This window comes from Scylla paramamosain, chromosome 3, assembly GCF_035594125.1.
Source record: "Scylla paramamosain isolate STU-SP2022 chromosome 3, ASM3559412v1, whole genome shotgun sequence".
NCBI classification, from domain to species: Eukaryota; Metazoa; Arthropoda; class Malacostraca; order Decapoda; family Portunidae; genus Scylla; species Scylla paramamosain.
Genome location: NC_087153.1, coordinates 2,850,001 through 2,874,868, shown reverse-complemented (window position 1 = coordinate 2,874,868; position 24,868 = coordinate 2,850,001). Strand labels below are relative to the sequence as shown.

The following is a 24,868-nucleotide window of genomic DNA, read 5'->3' as shown; positions in this document are numbered from 1 at the left end:
CTCTTCAACTTTCTGATGCCCTTTTTTTTCTTTGATCTTCCTCAAATTCACTTCCACCATCACTCGCCCCATGTGCAATAATAGCTTGTCAGCTATCAACATCACTACCGGAATCATGCATAGCCATCATGATAAATCACAAGAAAACACAGAGATCCAAGTGTAATGGCAACACCGCTCATGGGAAAATTTAAACTGTAGGTATAGCCCGGGAGATCCCACAGCTTGCTCATTGGCTGTGTGTTGCCGACATCATAGACTCACACTCCACAACATTGGCTAACTTCCCATGACGTCACAAATACGTCATTCCCGCCAACGTGCTGATTGGCTGATTTCTGTCTCAGCACAACTTGGATCATTCTCTCACGGAGTCAACTAAGCCTGGGCAGGCCAGGTCCATTATGCCAAAAGTACATTATATTGTATAACAATTTTGACCATGTTAACTCAGAGGGAGACGAATCCAACTCCCACCAGACAGTGCGGGAAGCCCAGTTCAGGTAGTTGAGCATGATATCAGGGTCTGGCAGCCCGTGGCGCTTGGATCACTATCCCACAAAGCTACTCAATTGTCTGACCTTGTGGTGCATATTCATGGTGAACAATACCTCTGTAGTAAAAAAAACAGGTCATTAGTTTAACATTGCTGTGCACCTGTCTTGCTTTCTTTGATCTTGGTGAGGATGGATGCTTCCACTGGGATGATTGCAATTTTGCTTCAGGATCATAGCTGTACACCCATGTCTCATCGCCAGTGAAAGTAGTGTTCATGAAGTTTTAATCTTGGCTAGCATACTCTAGCATGTCCTGGGAGATTTCCTTTCTGTTTTCTTTCTGCTGGTCAGACAGCAACTTTGGTACAAATTTGGCCAACATCATCCCCATGAACAAATCTTTTGTTATAATTGGATGAACTGACCAATGGGTGATTCCAACTCTGGCAACAGTTTCTTCAATAGCCACACGATGGTCTTCATGGACTTTTCCTTGAACCTTCGCACTCATTTTGTCATTTCTATTAGTCGATGGTCTGCCACAATGTGGCTCACTGTCCACAGAGGTGCAGCCATCTTTGAACCAGTTGTACCACTCCTTTATTTGTGTTTTCCCATAACATCATCTCCAAAGGCATTCTGTATCTTTTTGATAGTCTGAGCTTGCGTATCACCAAGTTTTTGGCCAAATTTGATACAGTTTCTTTACTCAATGTGCTCAGTCATCTTGACTCAAAAAGAAAAATCACACAACACATTCTTCATGTCTGTACTTAACATATCACTGCAGGTGACTGGTGCCACCTACAGACATGAAAATTTTTGCATACGGTCAGTAAGGACATGGCCACCAAATACCCATGCAGATTCTGCTGTCACATTATTACTTTGTGCTAACAAATTCAAGGTTGGATACTTTTTGACTATATCTCATATGTATGCATGTATGTATGAAGGAGGTATGAAAAGCATGGTGAATGGGGAGAGGAAGGCAGGCCCAAGATTCATATCAAAAGCACCTCTAGTCAATGACATCTGCTGTGAAAAAAAAGATGGCAGGTGTTAGAAATATAGGTAGGAAAGCTGCTTCATCAAGTAAGGAGCCATCTGTATATATATATATATATATATATATATATATATATATATATATATATATATATAGATGTTGCTTATCAATATGATATAAAACTAATACTTATATGTAAAAGAAAAAGGAAATTTTTTTTTTGAGGGGGATGGATTTCTTAATGTAGGAGAAGAGAGAGGGAGTATGAGCAGAAAGAAGGATAGAAACTGTAGGAGGGAGCAGAGAGAGGGATAGAAACTGTAGGAGGGAGGAGAGAGAGAGAAGGATAGAAACTGTAGGAGGGAGCAGAGAGAGGGGTAGAAACTGTAGGAGGGAGCAGAGAGGGATAGAAACTGTAGGAGGGAGAAGAAAGAAGGTTGAAAACTGTAGGAGGGAGAAGAAAGAAGGATGAAAACTGTAGGAGGGGAGCTGTCTTGTAACATCACAATTTTCATAGGTTGCTTGTAAAAGACATGGGCTAGTCAATCTTGTACACACAGTCTCTTGGGAATCACCCATCATAACACCACTGATGTCATATTAATCACATAACCAACATTTTCTGCCCAGGTGTCAGAGCTTGAGGCTGGCTTAAAAGGTCTGCCCCAGGAAGCCCTTCTGGCTGCAGCCTTCATCACATATCTCAGTGAGGCACCAGAGGACATCCGAAAAGTAACTTTGGCACACTGGAGCCACATGCTGAAGGTGAAGAGCTTTGATCTGAGAAGGTAAATTGATTTTTGTTACATAATATCCATTCATGTGTGCTCAGGAAGGTAGCAAAGATAGCATTAAATTCATGAAGAAGATAATTGCTTGTGCTGTTTGGTGAATACAGTTGCCCAAAGAAGGTTTTAATTTAGTCAGTCTGATATTTCTAGATATCATATCCCATAAAGAATTATTGCTTTTTATAATTTCAACATCACAAAGGTATAATATGTATAGGGCACAGTATCTCTGAGGGATGAAAGAAAAAAATGGAGGATTTGAACATTCATGGATTTCCATCCAGCCGCACAAATTCTAATATGTAGGGAGTCTTGTTTATGGCTGCATATTTGCACCATATTCATTGTTTATAATATCGCTCAGTGCATATGCTCATTTATTCATATGATACTTTGTTGTCTCATCTTTAAGTGGTTTATTCCCCCACTTATTTCCACCTGGTATCTTTTCTTCCCAAAGGTTCTTGAGCAGTGAGAGGGAGCAGCTGCAGTGGAAGGCTGAGGGTCTCCCCTCAGACCAACTCTCCATTGAAAATGCCTTAGTCATCCTCCAGGTAATATAACCAGATTTTCAGTATTAGTGTAAACTTGTACTCATTGCTTTCATTAATATATTTTCCTTATTTGTAAATTAATAAACTACCAATTTATATATCATGTGAATGAATGATTCATTTACGTTCCTGAAAATTTTTCTTTGATTTCATATCCAAAATCCAGAAGTCATTTACTAAAGAAATCTATAGTTAAGACATTTTCATTATCTTTAGATATGACTAACCTATTATATTAGGTAACAAATAGGTATCAATAAGCATGCAATTTCCAACTTTATATTCTCCCTTCCATTTTTCATAAATTAATAGAAAAGTAAGGTTGTCTGTCTTTTTTGTCAGAATGGGATGTGCCCATTCCTCATTGACCCCTCATCCCGAGCCACCACCTGGGTGCGAGAACACCTGCGTGAGTCAACAGTTGAGGTCACTACTCAGCAGGATCCCAAGTTTGTCACCACACTAGAGCTGGCTGTCAGGTGAGTGTGATGAGGCTGGGCTTACAGAGTTTTTTTAGGCATGTATAGGTGAAATGTATTAATAAAAAAACACAGGAAAATGGCAAGAGATGTCTTAGGATTACATGACTGAATATTAAGTATGAAAATCATAAATATAATTAATATATTACTGAATAATTACAGTTTCTTGCATGGCCAAGGTAGGTCATAGGTTACGGACTTAATACTACACTTGGCATTGAACATTCTTATCCAGCTATTGACCCTTCTGTTTCTTCTGTTTCTGAGTTTTAACTTTCAATTTGAATTAACATTATATCAGGAGTTGAAGTGTAATGTCTCATGTTCTAACTGGGAAATGTATGTAAAGGATAATTATTTGAGTGAAAACAGACAAGGATTGAAATCTTAATGGGATACTCATAATTTACAATGACTCCAAATATATAAAATAGGGCAGCATTGCTGTGATGGGGCCTGCTTAGCCTGCTTAGGATTTTCAAGATCTCTGGCTTTCTTTCTGAAGAGTGGTCCTTCATCTTTACATTGCCACAGTGAAGCTGTTAGATGATCAAATGCACTATTCCAAAGATGTAATTTATTTAATGCATTTCCTCAGATTTGGCAAGACACTCATCATACAAGATGTGGACCAGGTAGAACCACTGCTCTTTCCACTACTTAGGGGTGATCTCGTCAGTCAAGGTCTGTAAGACTGTGTGCATAAATTTATTCTGATATGTTATTCACATACACTCTTGAAGATCACACACAGAATCACCTGCTGTTACCCTTCCAATGAAAGCTTTGACCTCATATAGTCCATTCTACAGGTAAGGCTATGACCTTTCTTACACCATGCATCCCCATCCCCTCCCTCAGGGAGGACAGTAATTGCTCGAGTATCAGTGTAAACCAACTTTTCTTAAGGTATGAATACTTCTTCTGTGGACCATTCTCATTGAGATCATCTTAGGCCCCTATGCTTCAGTGGAGATACCTTTGCTTCTTAATGTCTTTCATACAAGTGCTGTTTTTCAGCTTCCTTCTGCGCCCCTTTCTGTTCATTCCATTCTATACATACAGATCCTTTTCTGGAGCCAAATGGATATTCTGTTCAAATTTTTATCTCTTCTAAGTATTCCATCTACTTATTCTTCTCAGTTTTCTGTGTGAACACACTTGTTAATGACACCAGTCTATGACTTAATGGATCTATCTTATCACCTTTATGTAATGTTATAATACTTGCCGTCTTCAAATCTTACCATCTCTCGGGGAGGTTACAATAATACTGCATTCCCTTAATATCCTGCTCTATATTCCATCAAGCCCTGATTCTTTCCTCACATTCAGTTTCTCCTTTATACTTAATATTTTTTGCTTTGTTACCTATATTTTTGTCAGTACCATATCCTTTTCTATACTGTTTGGATTTACAAACTCATTTTCTCTTCTAAAAATCTTTTGTAAACTTTCCTTCATCTTTTCTGTCATAGTCTCCAGATTGTTGTAAATGATGACTCCTACCTTCAGTTCATTAACTTTTTATAACATCTCTATAGAATAACTTTAGTTCATCCTTACACGTTTCAATGATTTGATATTTTCTCTCCTTTTCTTCTGACTTCAAGTATTTATTTATTACATTACTTGGTACATCTTCATCTCTATTTTTTTCATTCCTCTTTCCCATTGGTTCTTGCTTATGCATATCTGTTATTAAACCAGACATTGATACCTGTCTTTTCTTTTACTACCTTAGATATAAATTTGGTGTCGCTTTCCTTTTAGACTTCTCTCATTTTTTGCAGTCTCCCTAGCATTGTAAAACATATTCCAGTCCTCAAAATACTTCCTAATTGTAATTGAATTTAACTTTGCTTTTCTCTTTTTTCTTTTTGCATCTTTTCCTCATAAATTCTTTTACAGCATGATTACTCTTAGTCCATGGATAGTCCAGCATGACACCTTCAATAAGAAATAGTTCTTCTACAACCAATAACCTGAGTACCAATTAATAGTCTGGATCCCCTATAGCTCAGTTTGTGCCAAGCTTTCACACACCAGTAGATCAAATTGAGATGATTCCCCTTTATCTCCACATCTTGTGCTTTTCTTCTTTCATTGTATTAATAAATTATCTATTGCCAGTTTCAATGTAATGATTCCTCAAGACTTATCTCTAAGGTTCCTTAGATGCCCCACTCATCCCAATATACTTCTTTACAGTTTAAAGGCAGCATCACATAGGGCAAATTTCTTCCAACATGTTGGCCATTTTTGTTGATGATACAGCAAACCCAACGAGTTTGGTGTCACACATGGACTGAACCAATGTGTTGACGCCTTGTCATTCCAACAACAAACCCCCAACTAGTATCTCTTTAGCCATTTTATTTTGTCTTAATTATTCCAAAATTACTGCATGTTTTTTTAATGGCTTTCAATTTGATGATGGAACAACGATGCTGTAAATCTTTCAATCCACTTGGCAACTCATATAGACTGTGCAGTGCTGTCTCCACAGGCCATGCCCTGCCGGCCATGGTCAGGTCACTCCAGGTTGAGGTGGCAATACCACGAGCAGATCCTACAACCAATAACCTGAGTACCAATTAATAGTCTGGATCGCCTATAGCTCAGTTTGTGCCAAGCTTTCACACACCAGCAAAACTTAGCACAGGACTCCTTCACCAATTGTTTGTCTCGACATCTGCGGTTGTCAAAAGACGATAGTCATTTGACTCCAAATACTCCCAACACGTCTGGCAGCACAACCATTTTCCATTCTTCCTGACAACAGTAAATGAGCAATAAGGTGCTGCTTGCTCATTTTGCCCAACTGCCAACAAAAATTACTAACATGTTGGGATGAATTTGCCCTGTGTGATGTAGCATTAAGTCTCTCATCTCTGTTTTTTTTATTTTTCTCTTTTAACAGTTCTTTCAAGCACTTACATGTATCCATTATAATTTTCTTATAATCCATTTTTATTATGTACAGTTGGAGATCTAACTGAATTGAAATGTTGTAAATTTTCATTCTTACTTTTTGCTCCCATCATTGCTTGTACATATACCAATACTTAATTTCCCTTTTTCTTGATTCTTACCTTGAGGATTTCTACCAGAGCTCTCCCATACTCAGTTCTATTTGCCATATCCTTCTTCACTAAGAACATCACTTTCCCTCCTTTCTTCTCTATTCCATTTCTTTTCTGTGTGTGTGTGTGTGTGTGTGTGTGTGTGTGTGTGTGTGTGTACTTAGTTGTAATATATAGGTCCTGAGCTACACTCATGTTATCCTGTCCCCAAATATATACTTAACCAGGTTTTTTCCTTAGTTGATATAGATTTCTTGTATCATTTCTCATCTGTTCCAGGTATTTACATTTCAATATGGGAAACCATACTTTTGATGTTATTCAAGTATCTTCCCATCAACTTTTCTTGTGTCCTTAATATCAGATCCCTCTCTTTTCTTTTCCTGTAATAAAATATTTTTTTCTTCAGTCCATTCATTAACTTATATATTGTTATTAGGTCTTAAATATGTTTTTCTTCAAGTTCTGGTATTTCCATTTCTTATAGCGTTTCACCTTAGATTTTCTAATTGTGGTACTATCTTGGTCACTACTTTTTTATCTATTTATTTATTTAATTATTTTAATTATTTTTTTTTTATTATTATTTTTTTTTTTTTTCTCCAGTTTCTTGATGTGTTGTGTGCATGTGTGTGTTTTTGTGCTTGAACTTCTGTGGTTTTGTATATGTTTATACATATATTTGTGTTGATTGTGGTGGTGAGAAAACAGACAAGATGAAGCAGATCTTCATTTCTTTAACATTTTGACAGTTAGTCTTCTTCAGAGAAGATTTTCCCTAAAGAAGACTTTGTCAAAATGTTAGAAATCAAAGATTTCTTATGTCATCCTATCTTTTCTCACCACCATAATCCTTACACTTGACTAACCAATATAACATGCATTTATATCCATATATGTACTTACACCTCTGTAGACAATTTTAACACAGGAGGTCATCAATGCTTCTTGCTTCAGGCCCCCGGTATGTGGTGGAACTTGGGGAAAAGATCCTAGATTACAATGAGAACTTCCGCCTGTTCCTGGCAACTCGCAGCCCTGAATCCCAACTGCCTCCCAATGTGGCCTCTGTCCTTGCTATCATCAACTTCACCACCACCAGGGCTGGACTCCAGGGGCAGGTGTGTTGAGGCATCACTGCAGATTGAATTCGTACCGCTAATCAGTTTCACAAAACTTGACCTGGTGTTTATACCAAATAACTGGTGGAAGGTATCATAAAAATACAGAGGTTCCGGCATTTATTTGTATATTTGTTCATTTCATCTTAATATACTACTGTAAGCTTTCATTGTGAATTTGGACTATAGGGAGATCCTGTTGTAGAAGCATCTGTTAAATGAGAAACTGATAATATGAGATGAATAAATTAGGGACTATGTTCATTATACAAGTGCAAATAATCTGATGATACAAGCTTCAGTCCAAGGCAAGTAAAATTACAAAATTTAAAATGCATGCCTTCCTACACCCTTCCACTAACACATCCAGGCTGTATGGTGATGTACAATGCATTAATTCTTCTTTTACTTTTGTACAAAATCTTATAATTTTGCAACTTCTATTTTTGATGGGATAATTTATCACATAACTTATGCAATCAAGAATAAGAGTTGGCCCTGTTAGACTACCTATATTCTTAGACTGCTGTTCTGCTCTCTGTAGCTATTAGCAGCAACACTACAAGTGGAGAAGCCCGAGCTGGAGGTACGCAGGACTGACCTTCTACGGCAGGAGGAGGATCTCAAGATTCAGCTGGTGACTTTAGAGGATCAGCTACTCACCTCCTTAGCAGAGTCTCAGGGCAACATTTTGGAGAATAAGGTAATCTCTCTTCTGAAAATGACTCTCTCTCTCTCTCTCTCTCTCTCTCTCTCTCTCTCTCTCTCTCTCTCTCTCTCTCTCTCTCTCTCTCTCTCTCTCTCTCTCTCTCTCTCTCTCTCTCTCTCTCTCTCTCTCTCATCATCTGCTTTGGTTTAAAATTAAGAATAGATAAAGTAGGAGTGGAGTAAACAGAGAAGGGGTTGCTGTCAGTAGCCTCAGATATCTGGGTTTCTCTGAAAAATAGAAGGTGAAGTTTGGAGGAAGTTAGGTGATGTTCCACAGATTAAAAACTAGATACAAGACTGTAAATGTTGCTAAAATTAATGTGCATATATTGAGTTAGCACATTTCAGAGAAGTGCACTAAAGCATGCAAGTAGAATAGGAAAATTGCACATCTTAGATAGGTAAATGACAGAATTAAAGGAAAATTAAAATCAACAGTTAGTCCTCAATGACTTCTTTATTCATCTATAGAAATCCTTCTTCAGGACCTTCTGAAGATGATCTGAGATAATTTCTTTTTCCTTATCACCATCTGAGTTCTCAGCAAAATTAAAACAGCCTCAAACTGGGAATTGCCAAACCATACTATACCCTGTTGTGCTGACTTGTGGTGTTTTGTGTGTCAGGGCTAACTCTTTTGGAAATGTTTTCTTTTGGAAATATATTAGTGATAAAATCTTGTTCATACTACTGGAGCCAATCTTTGATGACTAGTGGAGAGTAATACTGTGCACTTCCTTATTGCTGGATGTCACCACCAGTAACTACAGGATAATTAGCCAGATTTTTGTTCAGGAACTTTAGGTAAACCTCACCATTAATTGTCCGACCCTTTTGGAAGAATGATAAAGTCAACCAAGCCACCATGAGGTAATACAACCTATATCATGATATAGAGGTATTTCATAAGTGTCACTGAAAGGTAAGAGCCACAGGTTGAAAGGCACACTGTACTTTCATTTCTCTCATTATTATTGATACAAAAGGTGGTTTCATTCTTTCAAAGGATTTCCATTCATCCAGCTGAATAGCTCTTGTGTAAACTTGAAAATTCTAACAATACATAAATATGAGCCTTATACTTCCTACATAACAAAACATGCTAGCTCCTTCCTTTGTGAAGCTGCAGAGGAAAGGTATGGCCACAAAAAAAATTGTAAGATGCAATTGCAGTTTTGTTGCTGCATTCTATATTCCTGTTTTGAACTCTAGGAAGTATATATTTAGATAACCATTATCTTATTTTTTAATCCTGTTTGCTAACAGACTTTGGAATAGGCTGCTTTATTCATCCATTCATTATCCTAACCTCTTTTCCATTCTGAATAGACAAAAAAAAAAAAGTGAAAATCATGAAACTTGTGCAGTGCAAATCTATGCATAACTGATGATTCATGCAGGACCATTCTGCTCTCAGGAACTCCTGGCATCCCTGGAGCAAGCCAAGTCCAGTGCTGCCACCATCGAATCATCACTCAAAGAGTCAGTCTCACTGCAGAAGTCCCTTGAGAATGAACGCAAGGCCTACTTACCCCTTGCAGAGGCTGCTGCCAACCTCTACTTTGTCATTTCAGATCTGTCCAAGCTAAACAATATGTATCGCTTTAGCCTCAATGCCTTCCAGAGTCTTTTCCACAAGGCTTTGCAGATCCCACAGGTATAGAAAAATTCTAGTTCACGTTTCATTTTACAAGAGGGAAAGGCTAGCTGGGGCCAAAAAGTTCATTGCAGTTTCTTTACCAAAGGGAGACCTATATAGCTAACATGTTATTTGCATATTGTCTACTGAACCTGGAGTAGAATAACTATTTTCCATTCAACTCTTATAATTTCTCTGGGATTAGATCCCTTCATCCCTACTTGTGCAGTTGTAATTAATGGTGATAATATGATTCAGTGTTTTATTTTCTTGTCTTCTCTAATTTTTACTCCTAAATGCCTGCACTAAATAGCTTTCTCCATTATTCTCTCTCTCTCTCTCTCTCTCTCTCTCTCTCTCTCTCTCTCTCTCTCTCTCTCTCTCTCTCTCTCTCTCTCTCTCTCTCTCTCTCTCTCTCTCTCTGTTCGTATTGCTTATTGCACTTTTGCTGCCTTCGTCATAGTTCGTGGTAAAGGAACAAGAGTAGCACATGTGAGTAGGCTCTTTCTCTTTCTACTCAGGATTCTTTCAGCTTTCTTCCTGCATTATTTAGAGTAAGTAGTAGAAAAGAAAACTTTTGATGCAGGATGGGAGTGGTACCGAGCAGCGCATCACATCCCTGCAGCGCACCCTGGTGGACCTGGTGTACAGCTATGTCAGTCGTTCACTTCTTCAAGGCTGACCGTCTCATGTTTGCCCTTCACCTTGTCCATGGCATGTACCCAGAGTTATTCCAAGATAAGGCAAGTGCTGTCTTATAGAATTCCTGTGAGAGAAGTCTTGTATATTTACAGCATTCATAAATAATGTGTGTACAGAAGGATTCCTGTTCACTATATTTTGTGAAGCTCAAAAAACCTGGCTTATCTGAAATTCCTATATAAGCACCATCTCTGTTATAAAAGATAATCTTTTCTCCTTCAATCTTGTACTGAAGAAGCCATTGAAAATTATTGGTACTCAAATGTAAATGTACATACCTACTTATTTTTATTTCATGAAGCAACACATTGAGAAACTGCACATATTATATTATACTCAAATTAGTTTAATATATCACATAGAATAGTAAATTTGTTTTTCACTTAAGTTTCTTCTTGGAAATGAAAAGTGACCTGTGAGAGGAGCATCAACTTAAAATCTACTTTTGCTAGGGTAATATGCTCAGAGTTTTATTGTATCCTCTTGCTAGAATAAAAATACAGACTTCTCACCTAATGATGTCTGCTAGTCATCTTTTACAATGCAAAGGAAATACTGTAGTCTTGCAGTATGTGCAATTTGGCTGTTTTCCTATCAAAACACACCAGATAATAAGCAATGACTGACTCAAACTCATGAGTGATCACAAACATTATTGATATTTATTTTTCCTTGTATATATATATATATATATATATATATATATATATATATATATATATATATATATATATATATATATATATATATATATATATATATATTTTTTTTTTTTTTTTTTTTTTTTTTTTTTTTTTTTTTATCTGAGGATGTTTTCACTTCAGTGTCTTGGTCAATCCCATTATCATGGTGAATTCACAGGTAACCTATAGGCATTTCTTCTAAAGCCACCTCTTATACAGTTTCATTAAACATATGTTAGTCATTAAATTAGCATTAAGGGGAGGTGGAAGAGGAAAATTGTCGTAATGAGGTAACGATGTTGGTGATATTAATGGTCATAGTGATGATGGTTGTAGCTATCATTATGATGATACTGATGGTGCAGGAATGGGAAGCCCTGACCGGTCAAGTGGTGACTGATGTCCGTGCAGACACAACTGAAATGAAGGATGCCCTGCCCAAGTGGATTGATGAGGAACGAACATCATCTGTTCTCTTGTTGAAGGTCAGTTGATGCTCTCATAGTGAACCTACTTCTGTCACTAAAATTTGTAGTTCCCATTTTTTACATTTGATCTTGTATCATTACAATTCAGGATGTCTTAGCATATTATCACACTTAGGACTTCATCAATACATATTATGACTTTGTGAGATTTGCAATATGTACTTTACTCACAGCTTCAGCTCTTTACAGATTAACAGTTATTTGTTACCATCTATCATATGTACTAACTATTACATTTCCAAGCCACTTATATTCATGCATTATCCATACATTTATTTTTTTTATATCTCTTCTTAATTTGGAGCCTGTAATATAAGTGTAAATGTTATTGGAAGAGACATGATTACTGATACTGATTATTACTATGACAGCAAACCTTCCCATCCCTGTATGAAAGCCTGAAGCTGGACGACCTTTCTGTTTGGTCCGGCTTTGCCCGCTCCAGCCACTGTGAGATGGACATTCCTGTGCAGTTGGCACAGAAGACCTCAGCCTTCCAGCAGCTCCTTATTATACAGGCCATCAGACCTGATCGCTTGCAGTCTGCCATGATTAACTTTGCATCAAGGGCCCTTGGTTAGTATAATTAACATTGTATCAAGAGCCTTTAGTTAGCATTATTAATATTGTTCCTCCCATTTCTGTATGGAATTTAGCAGTTTTGTTTCCATACTGGCAACTTGAGCAAGGCCTGTGAATTTCACTAAGATTAGGTTCTTATACAAGAGGATGAAGGGGATGAAATCAGAGAGCTGAGTCCCTATTTCATATTCATTCTCCCAGAGTTGGAAGGAGTCTCCCAAGTCAGTGATACATTGCTTCCTCAACTCATAGCTTCAAATGGTTGTAACCAAAACCAAGATTTAATAAGTAAAACTTAACTGCATTTGGAACCAAAGCAACCAACTAATACTTTACAGATATCATGTTTACTCATGAAATGACCATTTCAATGATGATAGTGATGTTTTGTGCTCCATACATTTTAGTTATTCACATATTTATTTTCTCTTGTTATCCATTACTGTATATTCTTTATATTTGTCTCTAATGTCTAGTTTCTTTCTTCACTTAATTTTAATCAAAGCTCATTCCTCCAGGTATGAAAGAGCTTTCACCACCAGCACTCAATTTGCGCCGGCTATTGCCTGAGACGTCTGCCACAGAGCCAATCTTGATAATCATCTCCCCAGGAGCAGATCCCTCCCAGGAACTCTTTGATTTAGTGCGCAGCACAGTGGGACCTAGCAGCTATCAAGAGGTGAGTCTACTGATATTCATATTGTGTGAGAAAGTAAGGGATAAATTAACTTATGCCAGGATTATATCAAATAGAGAAGACGTTTGGAAAAAAATGCATGAGAATTTGAATTAATGTTTTAAGGAAAAAATAATATGCTTTTATCCTTTAACTGTTTTTTTTTTTCTTTTTTGTGAAAGTTAAGTATTATATATATATATATATATATATATATATATATATATATATATATATATATATATATATATATATATATATATATATATATATATATATATATATATATATATATACAGTGGGACCTCAGTTACCAAACACTTGTTTTTTTAACAAATCAGTTTTTGAACAAAATTCTGAATTCATTACTGCTTCAGTTGCAGTATCATAATTCAGTTTTACAACAAAATTACTTGATTTTAAATATTAAAAGACACAGCAATGCTGCCATTTATTACTAATTTATAGTTTCTATAAATATTTGCTTCATTTCTGTATATTTGGAGAAGAGACATAGAGTGTAAGACAGTAATTTAGTCTTTGAAATAAGGTGGCTCTCTCAATGACCCGCAATGCCATCACCATTGCAGAACTTCATTTTTCCAGTAGCTTTTCAGCAGCAGTGTTAAGATCATCATTTTAGTGGTAAGCAGGTTGCTCCTTTTTGTGCCATTTTGTAAGGCTTCCCCTCACTAGATCAGTGACAAAGAGAATGCCTGCATGGTCTAAACAATATCTTCTAATGAGTTCTTTGTCATTAAGTTCATTCAATATATCATTTTAGGATAAGTAATTTGCAAGCTGGAGATGATGTTAAGCAGCCATCTTGGCTGTGTGTGTGTGTGTGTGTGTGTGTGTGTGTGTGTGTGTGTGTGTGTGTGTTTTATCTGAGAGAGAGAGTGACATCCATTAGTGGCTGACCACACTATTTTATATATGAGAAATACAGGTGAGTAAGGCTTTTATGCTAGTGTTACACTCATACTTAGCACTTTAAGTACATAATCATTATGAACTCTTTCTCTTCAGGTGGCCATGGGTCAAGGTCAGAGTGAGAGGGCAGTTAGGCTGATCAAGGAGTGTGCCACCTCAGGTCACTGGCTTTGTCTGAAAAATCTACACCTTGTCACTGCCTGGCTGCCATTCCTGGAGAAGGAGCTCAATGGTCTTGAGCCCCACAAAGATTTCCGACTCTGGCTGACAGCAGAGCCTCATGTCAAGTTCACTCCAATAATCTTGCAGACCAGCCTCAAAATTACTTATGAGGTGAGCTACACCAAGACACTGCAAGGACATTAAGGTTGTTATTTGGTCACTGGATGTATATGTATGTGGGAAGGAGGAGTGTGTGTGTGTGTGTGTGTGTGTGTGTGTGTGTGTGTGTGTGTGTGTGTGTGTGTGTGTGTGTGTGTGTGTGTGTGTGTGTGTGTGTGTGTATTTTATCTGCTACTCGTCTAGTTTGAGGATGGCAGCCTAGCACATGGATGCAGGCCTTAATGTCTGTACAATGGTCCACCAAGTTTTACAACATTTGATTTGTGAATTTGTGTTTCATGGCAAGCTCAAATATTCCAGAATTCAATTTTAGGACAAAACTGCCGGGATTATGCACAAAGAACATTGCTGCCACCAGACATTAAATAATTTTTGTCTGTATTATTTATCTTATTTCATTAAGACATTGACAGCAGAATTACTCACATCATTTGGAATTGAAAGCATGCCTTAATAATCCCAGCAAGGGTTTCATGTTAAACAGCTTCATGGTTGGCTTGGTTTCCAAACCCTACAAACAGTTACTCTAAATTTAAGTAGTGTATTCGTAATATTTCTGACACTTGTTGATATTTTTTAACATTTAAGACATTTTCAATCACATTATCAACTATCCTTGCCCCTAAGCTGATTCTAAAATATATTAATAAGAAAATAATAGTAAAATGTGAGCATTAATCATTTTTAAAAAATAGGGACGACAAGTAATGTGTTCTGTATTTAAATACATGTCAATATGGCTGTCAACATGAACTAGGTTGCCAGGGGCACATATCAACAAATATGTGGATGCATTTATGTAAATAATATCTGTTTCCACATTTTTCTGAATATTTAATACTTTGGTATTATTTATGTGTTGTTTTTTTCCTGTTGATATTTTTAAAGATTAGCTTATGACTGATTGAAAATATCCTGCATGTAAAAAAAAGGGAGAAATGGCATTAATCAATTGCCCCACCAAAAAGGAGAGGTGGCAGGGGTGTGGCATAAACCAGCTTAGCTTACAGCAGTCTCACTTTGGTTTTAATGTATATGGATCAGAGAAGAATGAAAAAGGTATTAGGAGATGCTAATTGTTCAAACAAACAAGAAGGAATATTTTGGATAGAGAGAAGTACAGACTCTTCTGCCATGGTCATCCTTGGGGGATACTCCCAGAGGGAGCAAGGCATCAGAGAGATTAATATATAACTTGCCCTTCAAACAATTTTACTTATCTTTACATTGTAAAATGTTCCCATGCCCAGGAACTGCCTTTAGGGGACAGCCATGACAGAAGAGTTATCTTCACTCTCTCTCTCTCTCTCTCTCTCTCTCTCTCTCTCTCTCTCTCTCTCTCTCTCTCTCTCTCTCTCTCTCTCTCTCTCTCTCTCTCTCTCTCTCTCTCTCTCTCTCTCTCTCTCTCTCTCTCTCTCTCTCTCTCTCACTCTCTCTCTCTCTCTCTCTCTCTCTCTCTCTCTCTCTCTCTCTCTCTCTCTCTCTCTCTCTCTCTCTCTCTCTCTCTCTCTCTCTCTCTCTCTCTCTCTCTCTCTCTCTCTCTCTCTCTCTCTCTCTCTCTCTCTCTCTCTCTCTCTCTCTCTCTCTCTCTCTCTCTCTCTCTCTCTCTCTCTCTCTCTCTCTCTCTCTCTCTCTCTCTCTCTCTCTCTCTCTCTCTCTCTCTCTCTCTCTCTCTCTCTCTCTCATTCAGTTCTACCAGTTGAGATTACTGAAAAGTTTTTAACATACCTAATTTATACTGCTGTGCTCCCTCCTGTACAATCTTTTTTTAAGATTATAAAGTCTTACAGAACCAACCCTACGACATACTTAGCTTTTTAAAACCCCCCTACTTTTTTGCCTTTTGGTCTGCTCCTTGTTGTGTGAACTTCATCTCCCTACCCCTACACTTACCAACATACACATACAGACATACATGTACACATATCTTTCCAGGCACCAGCTGGAGTCAAGAAAAACCTTCAGCGGACATATGACTCCTGGTCACCTGAGCTGGTGGCTCGAGGCAATAATGTTAACCGAGCACAGGCACTCTTTGTGTTAGCGTGGTTCCATGCAGTAGTGCAAGAGCGCCGAACTTACATCCCACAAGGATGGTCTAAGTTCTATGAGTTTTCTCTGGCAGACCTTAAGGCAGGATGTGACATTCTAGACAGACTCTTCAAACAGGAAGGTTAGTGACTTAGTGAAGTGAAGATGTTAAAGACAGAACAAGAGAGTTACTAATGGTTATTATAGTAGGTAGTTACATGTGTATGAGTCCTGAAGGTTTTGTATGTGTGTGTGTTGTGCACATAAGGATGGCATTAACAGAGGACTATCGTTTAACCTTAAATTATATAACATTTTCTTTTTAAGGTTCTGGTGATGTAAAGTGGAATTTTGTACATGGCCTGTTTGAAAATGCTATCTATGGAGGTCGTGTGGACAATATCTGGGATGGCAAGGTGCTTTCAGCATACTTGCAGATATTTTTCAACAATGAGATGGTGGGTGGTCGCAGGCCGACAGCTACCCAGCTGATAAAGAACTTTACCCTGCCAACCACTGTAAACTATCAGGTAGGAACCCGATTTTTTTGCAAACAGTCTAGAATGCAGCCAAGGGTTGTTCAGGGCAGGGTGGTGTGGAGGCTCACACAGAAACTTCTCAGCAGTAGCATCAACAGGTGAACAAAAGCATCATAGTTTGTGATATGCCTTGCTTTGTTAATGAATGTAAATAATTTGTTAGTTTTATATCATCTAGCTAGTAAAATACAATGTTCTTGTTTTGATGTAGGACTATGCAACTCTCATCAAGAGTCTGCCTGAGGAGGACGATCCTTCCTACTTCGGCCTGCCGTCAAATATTGAGAGATCATGGCAGCGTATTGTCAGCTCTCAAGTGATTAGCCAGTTAAAAGGTGAGTGTGCTGACCTCTGCTTTGTCTGTGGAGGTTTTCTCAAAAATTGTTATTATATTAAATGCTTTCGACATCATGATTTAGAAGTTATAGGACATTTAAATATGAACACACATCATTGGTGAGTGGCTGTACATAGGCTGTCCTGCAACATCCAGCTGGTTGCTGTTGCCATATGGCATTCATTGTGTTTCAGCTATTACTTGTTGCAACAATATACTGTGTTCTTGAATTCAGTTGCTGTACATCTTTATTTATGAAAATCTTGATGTGTAATCAAGTAACATCCTCATGATGCCAATGCTCACCAACATTGCCCTCTCCTCTCCCCCCAACCTCCCCTTGCCAATTCTTAGTATGTTTATATTAAAATGTCATGTAACTTCTAAACCATGGTGTTAAAAGCATTTGCCTGTAGAATATTTCCAACTTAGAATGACTTGATCTTTCATATCTAAGTATATATATATATATATATATATATAGAGAGAGAGAGAGAGAGAGAGAGAGAGAGAGAGAGAGAGAGAGAGAGAGAGAGAGAGATCTTTGATTTTCATCTGAAAGACAATGGTCACTTGTCTTGAAATTCTCCTATATGCTGTCATGTATGTATATTTAAGATAGTGACACAGACACACATATTTGTGTTAAAAAATGTAACTGCTTTACATTCACATTAGAAAAAGTCATTCAAATTTTATAAAAAGTCACACACTCTCTCTCTCTCTCTCTCTCTCTCTCTCTCTCTCTCTCTCTCTCTCTCTCTCTCTCTCACAGGCTTTGTACATGTTTGCATGAGTCAGCCAAGTTACCTAACAATGATTTTCCCTGCTTCAAGATCTATGGCATCTTTGCTGTCCAAGCCTGAACCCTTAAAAATAACTTTGTCCCATGTATCTTTTGACCAGCTCTGCCGTCATCACCCATCACCACTTTCATCCTGTTGCCCTCTGCATCCTTTTTTTACATTCTATATCACTATCCATGTTTCACTACTATAGATCATTATGTTCCTTGCATAAGTTACACTTAAAAGGATGTTTTAATTTAAAAGAAAACACTCCCTCTTTCTTGTCACCAAGGCCAACAGCTCCCTTACCCTCTTCCAGTCACTTTGGTGCAAATCATCTCACACCAGCTCCACCTCCTGCACTAATTGTACCACTTCTACACACCATCCTACAAGATCATCCATTCTTGACCCTCTTACCAACCAAATATTCAAATTCATGAGTATTCTGCAGCTTACCCTTTACACCACTGTACCTTTTGTGAGTATGTGCCTGCAGACTGCAAACACTACACAATATTGTTTCTTAAATTCTTTCAGCAGACTTCACATGGATAGACACCTTCACTGATAACAGTGCTATCATCTGTCTGTGCATGGATAATTTCTTAGTAGTTACTCCTTACCTCTTTGATTTAATTCCTTCTCTCCACTTTCTGATATTTTTCTGATGATTTTACCTCATTTCTTTCAATTATTACAAGATCATCTACATGCAACATCTCGCTCTCAAGTTCTTTTCATTTTACAATAATAATTATCTCTTGACAAGCCTTAAAACAGTAAGGGTCTCAAGATAGATCTTTGGTATTAACATTTAAAGAAAACTTGTTTTTCACCTTGCCATCTTCCTCTTGTAAGGAGTGACACTGTTTTCTGATCTTACATCTGTAGTGCCCTATTCACCTGCTCTTTCTCTGATATACATTATTTTAAACAGTTATCAATTACTTTCATAATCTGGATTTAAAAATGTTATGTCTTATGTCACTAGGTCATCGCCGTTGCCTTTCTACAATCTTTTCAGTCAGTCATCAAGCATGCACGAATTTAAAACAAAACCGCAGTCAAATATTCACACATAATAAACACACACACACACACACACTTGAAAAAAACCTCACTTGAATTTACTTTGCAGTTCTCATGAGGTCACCAGAGCTTGCGAGTCGCTTTGACCGTGAGAAATGGCATTCCCAACTTTCTCCAGTCCTCAGCCTGTGGAAGAAGCTAAATCAGGTATCTTATTTAAGAATAAGTTTTCTGAGACTACTGAATGTAGTAAAGGATAAAATATCTGAGATTTTTACAGTAGGTACGGAGAAAGGAAAGAATGGAATAAGTCATTGATCAAAAAATGAAAGAAGAACAAAATTAGTCACTGATCATGAAAGAGGAATTGCAAGAGTCAGTAAAGGGGATGCATGCACAGTGGTTCTGCAACTGTTATGAGTATAGTGGATCCAGACTAACTTGGTAACTGGGGTATTGGCTGTACCTGTCTGTGCTGTTGCCACCTCAACCCCAGAGTGACCTGACATGGGCCAGCAGGGCATGGCCTGGGGATTCATGTGTCAAGGACAAGGTGGCACTGCCACATAGCCTATATGCATTGCCAAATTTACTGAAAGTTGTACAGCATACAGCATCGTTGCTCCATCATCAAATTGAAAGCCATTCAGAAAACCATGTAGTCATATGTAAAACTTATAATTTTGGAATAATTAAGGTAAATGGTTACAATACAAGTGAGAGAGATTGTCATATACTTCCCTCTTCAAAGAGTTCAAGTCATAGGAAGAAGGAAATACAGAAACAGGCAGGGAGTTCCAGAGTTTACCAGAGAAAGGGATGAATTAGTGAGAATACTGGTCGAGAGTTGGACAGAATGGGGATGAGAGAAAGAAGAAAGTCTTGTCCAGCAAGGCCATTGGAGGAGGGGAGGCATGCAGTTAGTAAAATCAGAAGAGCATTTAGCATGAAAATAGCAATAGAAGATAGCAAGAGATGCAACATTGCAGTGATGAGAAAGAGGCTGAAGACAGTCAGTTAAAGGAAAGGAATTGATGAGATGAAAAGCTTTTGATTCCACCTTGTTTAAGATAGCAGTATGAGTGGAACCCCCCAGGCATGTGAAGCGTACTGCATACATGGACAGATAAAGCCCCTCTACAGAGTTAGTTGCTGAGGGGGGGTGAGAAAAACTGGTGGAGATGACACCAGCTATTTTAGCTTGAGATAAATGTGAAGTTTCCAGTTTAGATTATAAGTAAAGGACAGACCAAGGATGTTCAGTGTAGAAGAGGGGGGTAGTTGAGTGTCACTGAAGAAGAGGGGATATGTGTCTGGAAGATTTTGTCAAGCTGATAGATAGAAGAACTGAGTTTTTGAGGTATTGAACAATACTAAGTTTGCTCTGTCCCAGTCAGAAATTTTGGAGAGATCAGAGGTCAGGCATTCTGTGGCTTCCCTGCATGAATTGTTTACTTCCTGAAGGGTTGGACGTCTAGGAAAAGACGTGGAAAAGTGTAGGGTGGTATCATCAGCATAGGAGTGGATAGGACAAGAAGTTTGGTTTAGAAAATTATTGATGAATAATAGGAACACCACTGTTAATAGATTTAGGAGATGAACAGTGACCATCTACCACAGCAACAGTAGAATGGTCAGAAAGGAAACTTGAGATGAAGTTACAGAGAAGGATAGAAGCCATAGAAGGGTAGTTTGGAAATCAAAAGCTTTGTGACAGACTCTTTCAAAAGCTTTTGATATGTCTAATGCAACAGCAAAACTTCCACCAAAATCTCTAAAAGAGGATGATCAAGATTCAGTAAGAAAGCCAGATCACCAGTAGAGCAGCCTTGACAGAACCCATACTGGCAATCAGATAGAAAGTTGTGAAGTGATAGATGTTCAAGAATTTTCTTGTTGAGGATAGATTAAAAAAACTTTAGGTAGGCAGGAAATTAAAGAAACAGGACAGTAGTTTGAGATATTAGAATGGTCACCCTTTTTAGGAACAGGCTGAATGTAAGCAAACTTCCAGCAAAAAGGAAAGGTAGATGTTGATAGACAGTTGAAAGAGTTTCACCAGGCAAGGTGCGAGCATGGAGGCACAGTTATGGAGAACAATAGGAGGAACCCCATCAGGTCCATAAGCCTTCTGAGTTTTTATGCCAGTGAGGGCATGGAAATCACTGCAGATTTTAATGGGTAGCATAAAGTAGTCAGAGGGTGGAGGAGAGGGAGGAACAAGCTCTAAATCATCCAGGGTAGAGTTTGTAGCAAAGGTTTGAGTGAAGAGTTCAGCTTTAGAAATAGATGAGATGGCAGTGGTGCTATCAGATTGAAATAAAGGAGAAAAAGATGAAGAAGCAAAGTTATTGGAGATGCTTCTGGCTAGGTGCCAGAAATCACAAAGGGAGTTAGATCTTGACACTTTCTATTAATGAAGCAGTTTTTGGCCAGTTGGAGAACAAGCTTGGCATGGTTCAGGCAGAAATATAAAGCACATGAGATTCAAGTGATGGAAGGCTCAAGTACCTTTTGTTTATAGAACAAGAACAGGCTGTGTTAAACCAAGGTTTGGAAGTTTTAGGTTGAGACAAAGAGTGAGGAATGTACGCCTCCATGTCAGACACTATCACCTCTGTTATGCACTTGGTGCATAGAGACAGGTCTCTGACACGGAAGCAGTAGTCATTCCAAGGAAAATCAGCAAAATCAGGTGCTCCTAACTAGCAGAGGCAAAATACCAGAGGTGCTTAGGGGATCTTGAGGAGGGATTGGAGTGATAGAACAAGATACAGGTATGAGATTGTGATTGGAGATGATAGGATAACAGCATAAGCAGAAGGATTAGAGATTAGGAAAAGGTCAAGAATGTTGGCCTTATCTCTGAGAGGGTCAGGAATACAAGTATGGTGTTGCACTAATTGCTGTAAGTCGTGGAGGGTAGCAAAGTTAAGGCTAGTTCACCAGAATGGTCAGTGAAGGGAGAGGAAAGCCAAAGCTGGTGGTGAACATTGAAGTCTCCAAGAATGGAGATCTCCACAAAAAGGAAGAGAATCAGAATGTGCTCCACTTTGGAAGTTAAGTAGTCAAAGAATCTCTTATGGTCAGAGGAGTTAGGTGAGAGGTATACAGTACAGATAAATTTAGTTTGGGTGTGACTCTTTAGTCAGCCAGATAGTGGAAAACTCGGAAGATTCCAGAGTGTGGGCACGAGAGCAGGTTAAGTCATTGCGCACATAGACACAACATCTAGCTTTGGACTGAAAATGAGGTTAGAGAAAGTAGGAGGGAACAGAAAAGGAGCTACTGTCAGTTACCCCAGACACCTGTGTTTCAGTGAGGAAAAGATGAGGTTTAGTAGAGGAGAGGTTTTGTTCTACAGACTGAAAATTAGATCAAAGACTAAGAATGTTGCAGAAGTTAATGAAGAAAGAGTTGAGCGGGGGTGTCAAGATTCTTAGGGTCAATACCAGAAGAGCAATTTGACCTGGGGACATTTGTGGCCCCCTCCCCAGATGGGGACTCCAAGGCTGGTGTTGTTTCAAGAGATAGACTATTTCATTTATTTAGGATTGAACATTGCTGTGAATGGAAGAATAAATGTTGAGTTGAAGTTTAGAAATGAGGCAAGGAAAGAATGAACTGAGTGTACTGTATATACACTTCTAAATTATTTGGAATGAATGTAAAGAGAAGGCTGTATGAAGATGTAAGTATACCAGCAGCATTGTATGGGACTGAAAAATGTAATATGGAAGTAGAGAAGAGGAAACTGAATGTAATGGAGATGACATCTGAGAAACATATGTGGATTAATGCATATGAATAGTGAGAAAAGTTGGCTGAGTGAGCAGAAGAATTAGTGTTATGATGGTGTAGGCATGTAGGAGCATGGGAAAGAGTGATTCATAAATAAGATAGTAGAAATTGATGTCATGTAAGAATCATACCAGAGTCCATTCTTATTACATATGCAAAAAAAAAAAAAAAAATACCAGGACATGGTGAGGACTGGCTGGGATGTGGTGGTGACTGATATGCATGCAGTGGTGACCCAGTGTGGTTTGCAAGGACATTTGTAGATGTGGGCCAGTTTTGATTCAGCTTAAAATTTATGTAGTGAAAGCATAGAAGATTTGCTGAATATTGACTTAACTTCAATACTGAGCCAGTGCAGATCAGGTTGACGTATAAATGATGCAGGATGGTGATTTGGCAGGGACAGTTTAAACTTAGACTTTCTTTGTCTTGTGGTTTGACTTGTGGCTGAGGTCTTGGTTATGGCTGGCAGCAGTGATGCTATCATCTGTGTCACTGAATCTGGGTTTCCTGGGAAGCCTAAGTACTGCCTTCATTTGGTTATTTAGTCTTGATGTCTGAGGCTTCTGAAGCTTACATGGCTGGCTAAAATGACTGGCTATGCCCATTGTCTTTAATCCGTTCACTTCCTGAGGCTTATATCTGAGCTGCATGATGTGACATGAACTGCAAAGGATGATGTGAACTTCTATGATAGAAAAAGCAGCCCACTGTTAAGGACCAACAGGATATGGGGACCACATGATGGGCAGATTATAGTGAGGTAATGCTAGCATAGTGCACACTGATCATGTAGTGTGGGAGTGTGGTGAAGACCAATACAGTTTGGTGCATGCCTAATGATCCACATAATATGCAAGAAGTAGAAACCAGATGGATCCTGTTTTGACACTAAAGGCTTGGTAGTAGCATAGTAGTCAAGCAATTTTGCTTATCCAGTCTGTTCTCACTATGTTGTAAAAACTTTCTGAGTTTGGCAAACACCTGCTGTATGTATGTATTAAGGACCACCTCTGGTGTTACAATAGCATTATAAAGTTGTAAGACTAAAAATTACCACTAACAATCATTGGACAGTGTGAAGAAATAGATACAAGAAAAATGTCAGTGAAGGAGGGAAGAATGGTTGCACTTGACAGAGCTGAATCAAGACCTGTTGTGAATACTTAAATTTCCCCTGCCTCTTGTCTAATCTAGACTTAAGTAAATGGATAAGACTAATGAAAGATTAGTGTAGTGAATGGAAAAAGAAAAATACTTAACCTTTTCCTTAAGACTTTACTTGACCATACACCCATATATATATATATATATATATATATATATATATATATATATATATATATATATATATATATATATATATATATATATATATATATATATATATATATATATATATATATATATATATATATATTGTAGTTAGAACATATAAAATAAGGGAAGCTGAGAGAAGCCATTATGCTTACATGTGGCAGACCCTGTATGAAACACACCTACCTATTTCTATTTCCACTATTGTTGTCATCAATAAGTTTGTCTATTTTTCAAAGTTCCCAAATGACTCAGCACTGACAACCTGATTACTGAGTTTTCTTTCATATACCACCCTAACCAGTTTCTTCTATTTTTTTTTAAATCTGACTTTTCAAGCTTGAACCCATAATTTCTTGTTCTATTCTGATTACTGATCTTGAGAATTTTCCTTACTTCCCCTTGTTATACCCCTCTATGTCATTAAAAACCTCCATCAGGCCCTCTCTTCACCTACGCCTCTTTTTTTTTTTTTTTTTTTTCTTTCACCACTAGTAAAAGTTGTTTTTTATCTGTTACTTTTAATGTGTTAGTCATCCCCAACAAATGGCAGAAAATTTTCCTTAACACTATTAGTTCATGTGAATATTTCATAAAGACAATTTCTGATCACTGAAAAACATACTTTGTGTTGACCTTTGTATCAACTTTTGAGTACTTCACTAAGTGTTTTACAGTCTCATTAGTAACCCCAGTAAAACGAGTCATCTATTAAAAATATTCAACACTT

At 37.9% G+C, this 24,868-nt stretch overlaps 1 protein-coding gene across 1 annotated transcript in view; it reads left to right on the top strand.

Annotated features, from left to right (window-relative positions):
* LOC135089312 (cytoplasmic dynein 2 heavy chain 1-like) overlaps positions 1 to 24,868 on the top strand; it is an 88,243-nt gene that overhangs the window by 56,827 nt on the left and 6,548 nt on the right. Inside the window, 17 exon segments of the mRNA XM_063984833.1 lie at positions 2,137 to 2,294; positions 2,758 to 2,851; positions 3,194 to 3,330; positions 3,932 to 4,017; positions 7,377 to 7,540; positions 8,085 to 8,243; positions 9,666 to 9,905; positions 10,474 to 10,557; positions 10,559 to 10,630; positions 11,638 to 11,757; positions 12,132 to 12,336; positions 12,861 to 13,021; positions 14,048 to 14,284; positions 16,229 to 16,466; positions 16,652 to 16,854; positions 17,075 to 17,198; positions 19,130 to 19,227. Of these exon segments, the coding sequence (XP_063840903.1) occupies positions 2,137 to 2,294; positions 2,758 to 2,851; positions 3,194 to 3,330; positions 3,932 to 4,017; positions 7,377 to 7,540; positions 8,085 to 8,243; positions 9,666 to 9,905; positions 10,474 to 10,557; positions 10,559 to 10,630; positions 11,638 to 11,757; positions 12,132 to 12,336; positions 12,861 to 13,021; positions 14,048 to 14,284; positions 16,229 to 16,466; positions 16,652 to 16,854; positions 17,075 to 17,198; positions 19,130 to 19,227 (2,580 nt within the window).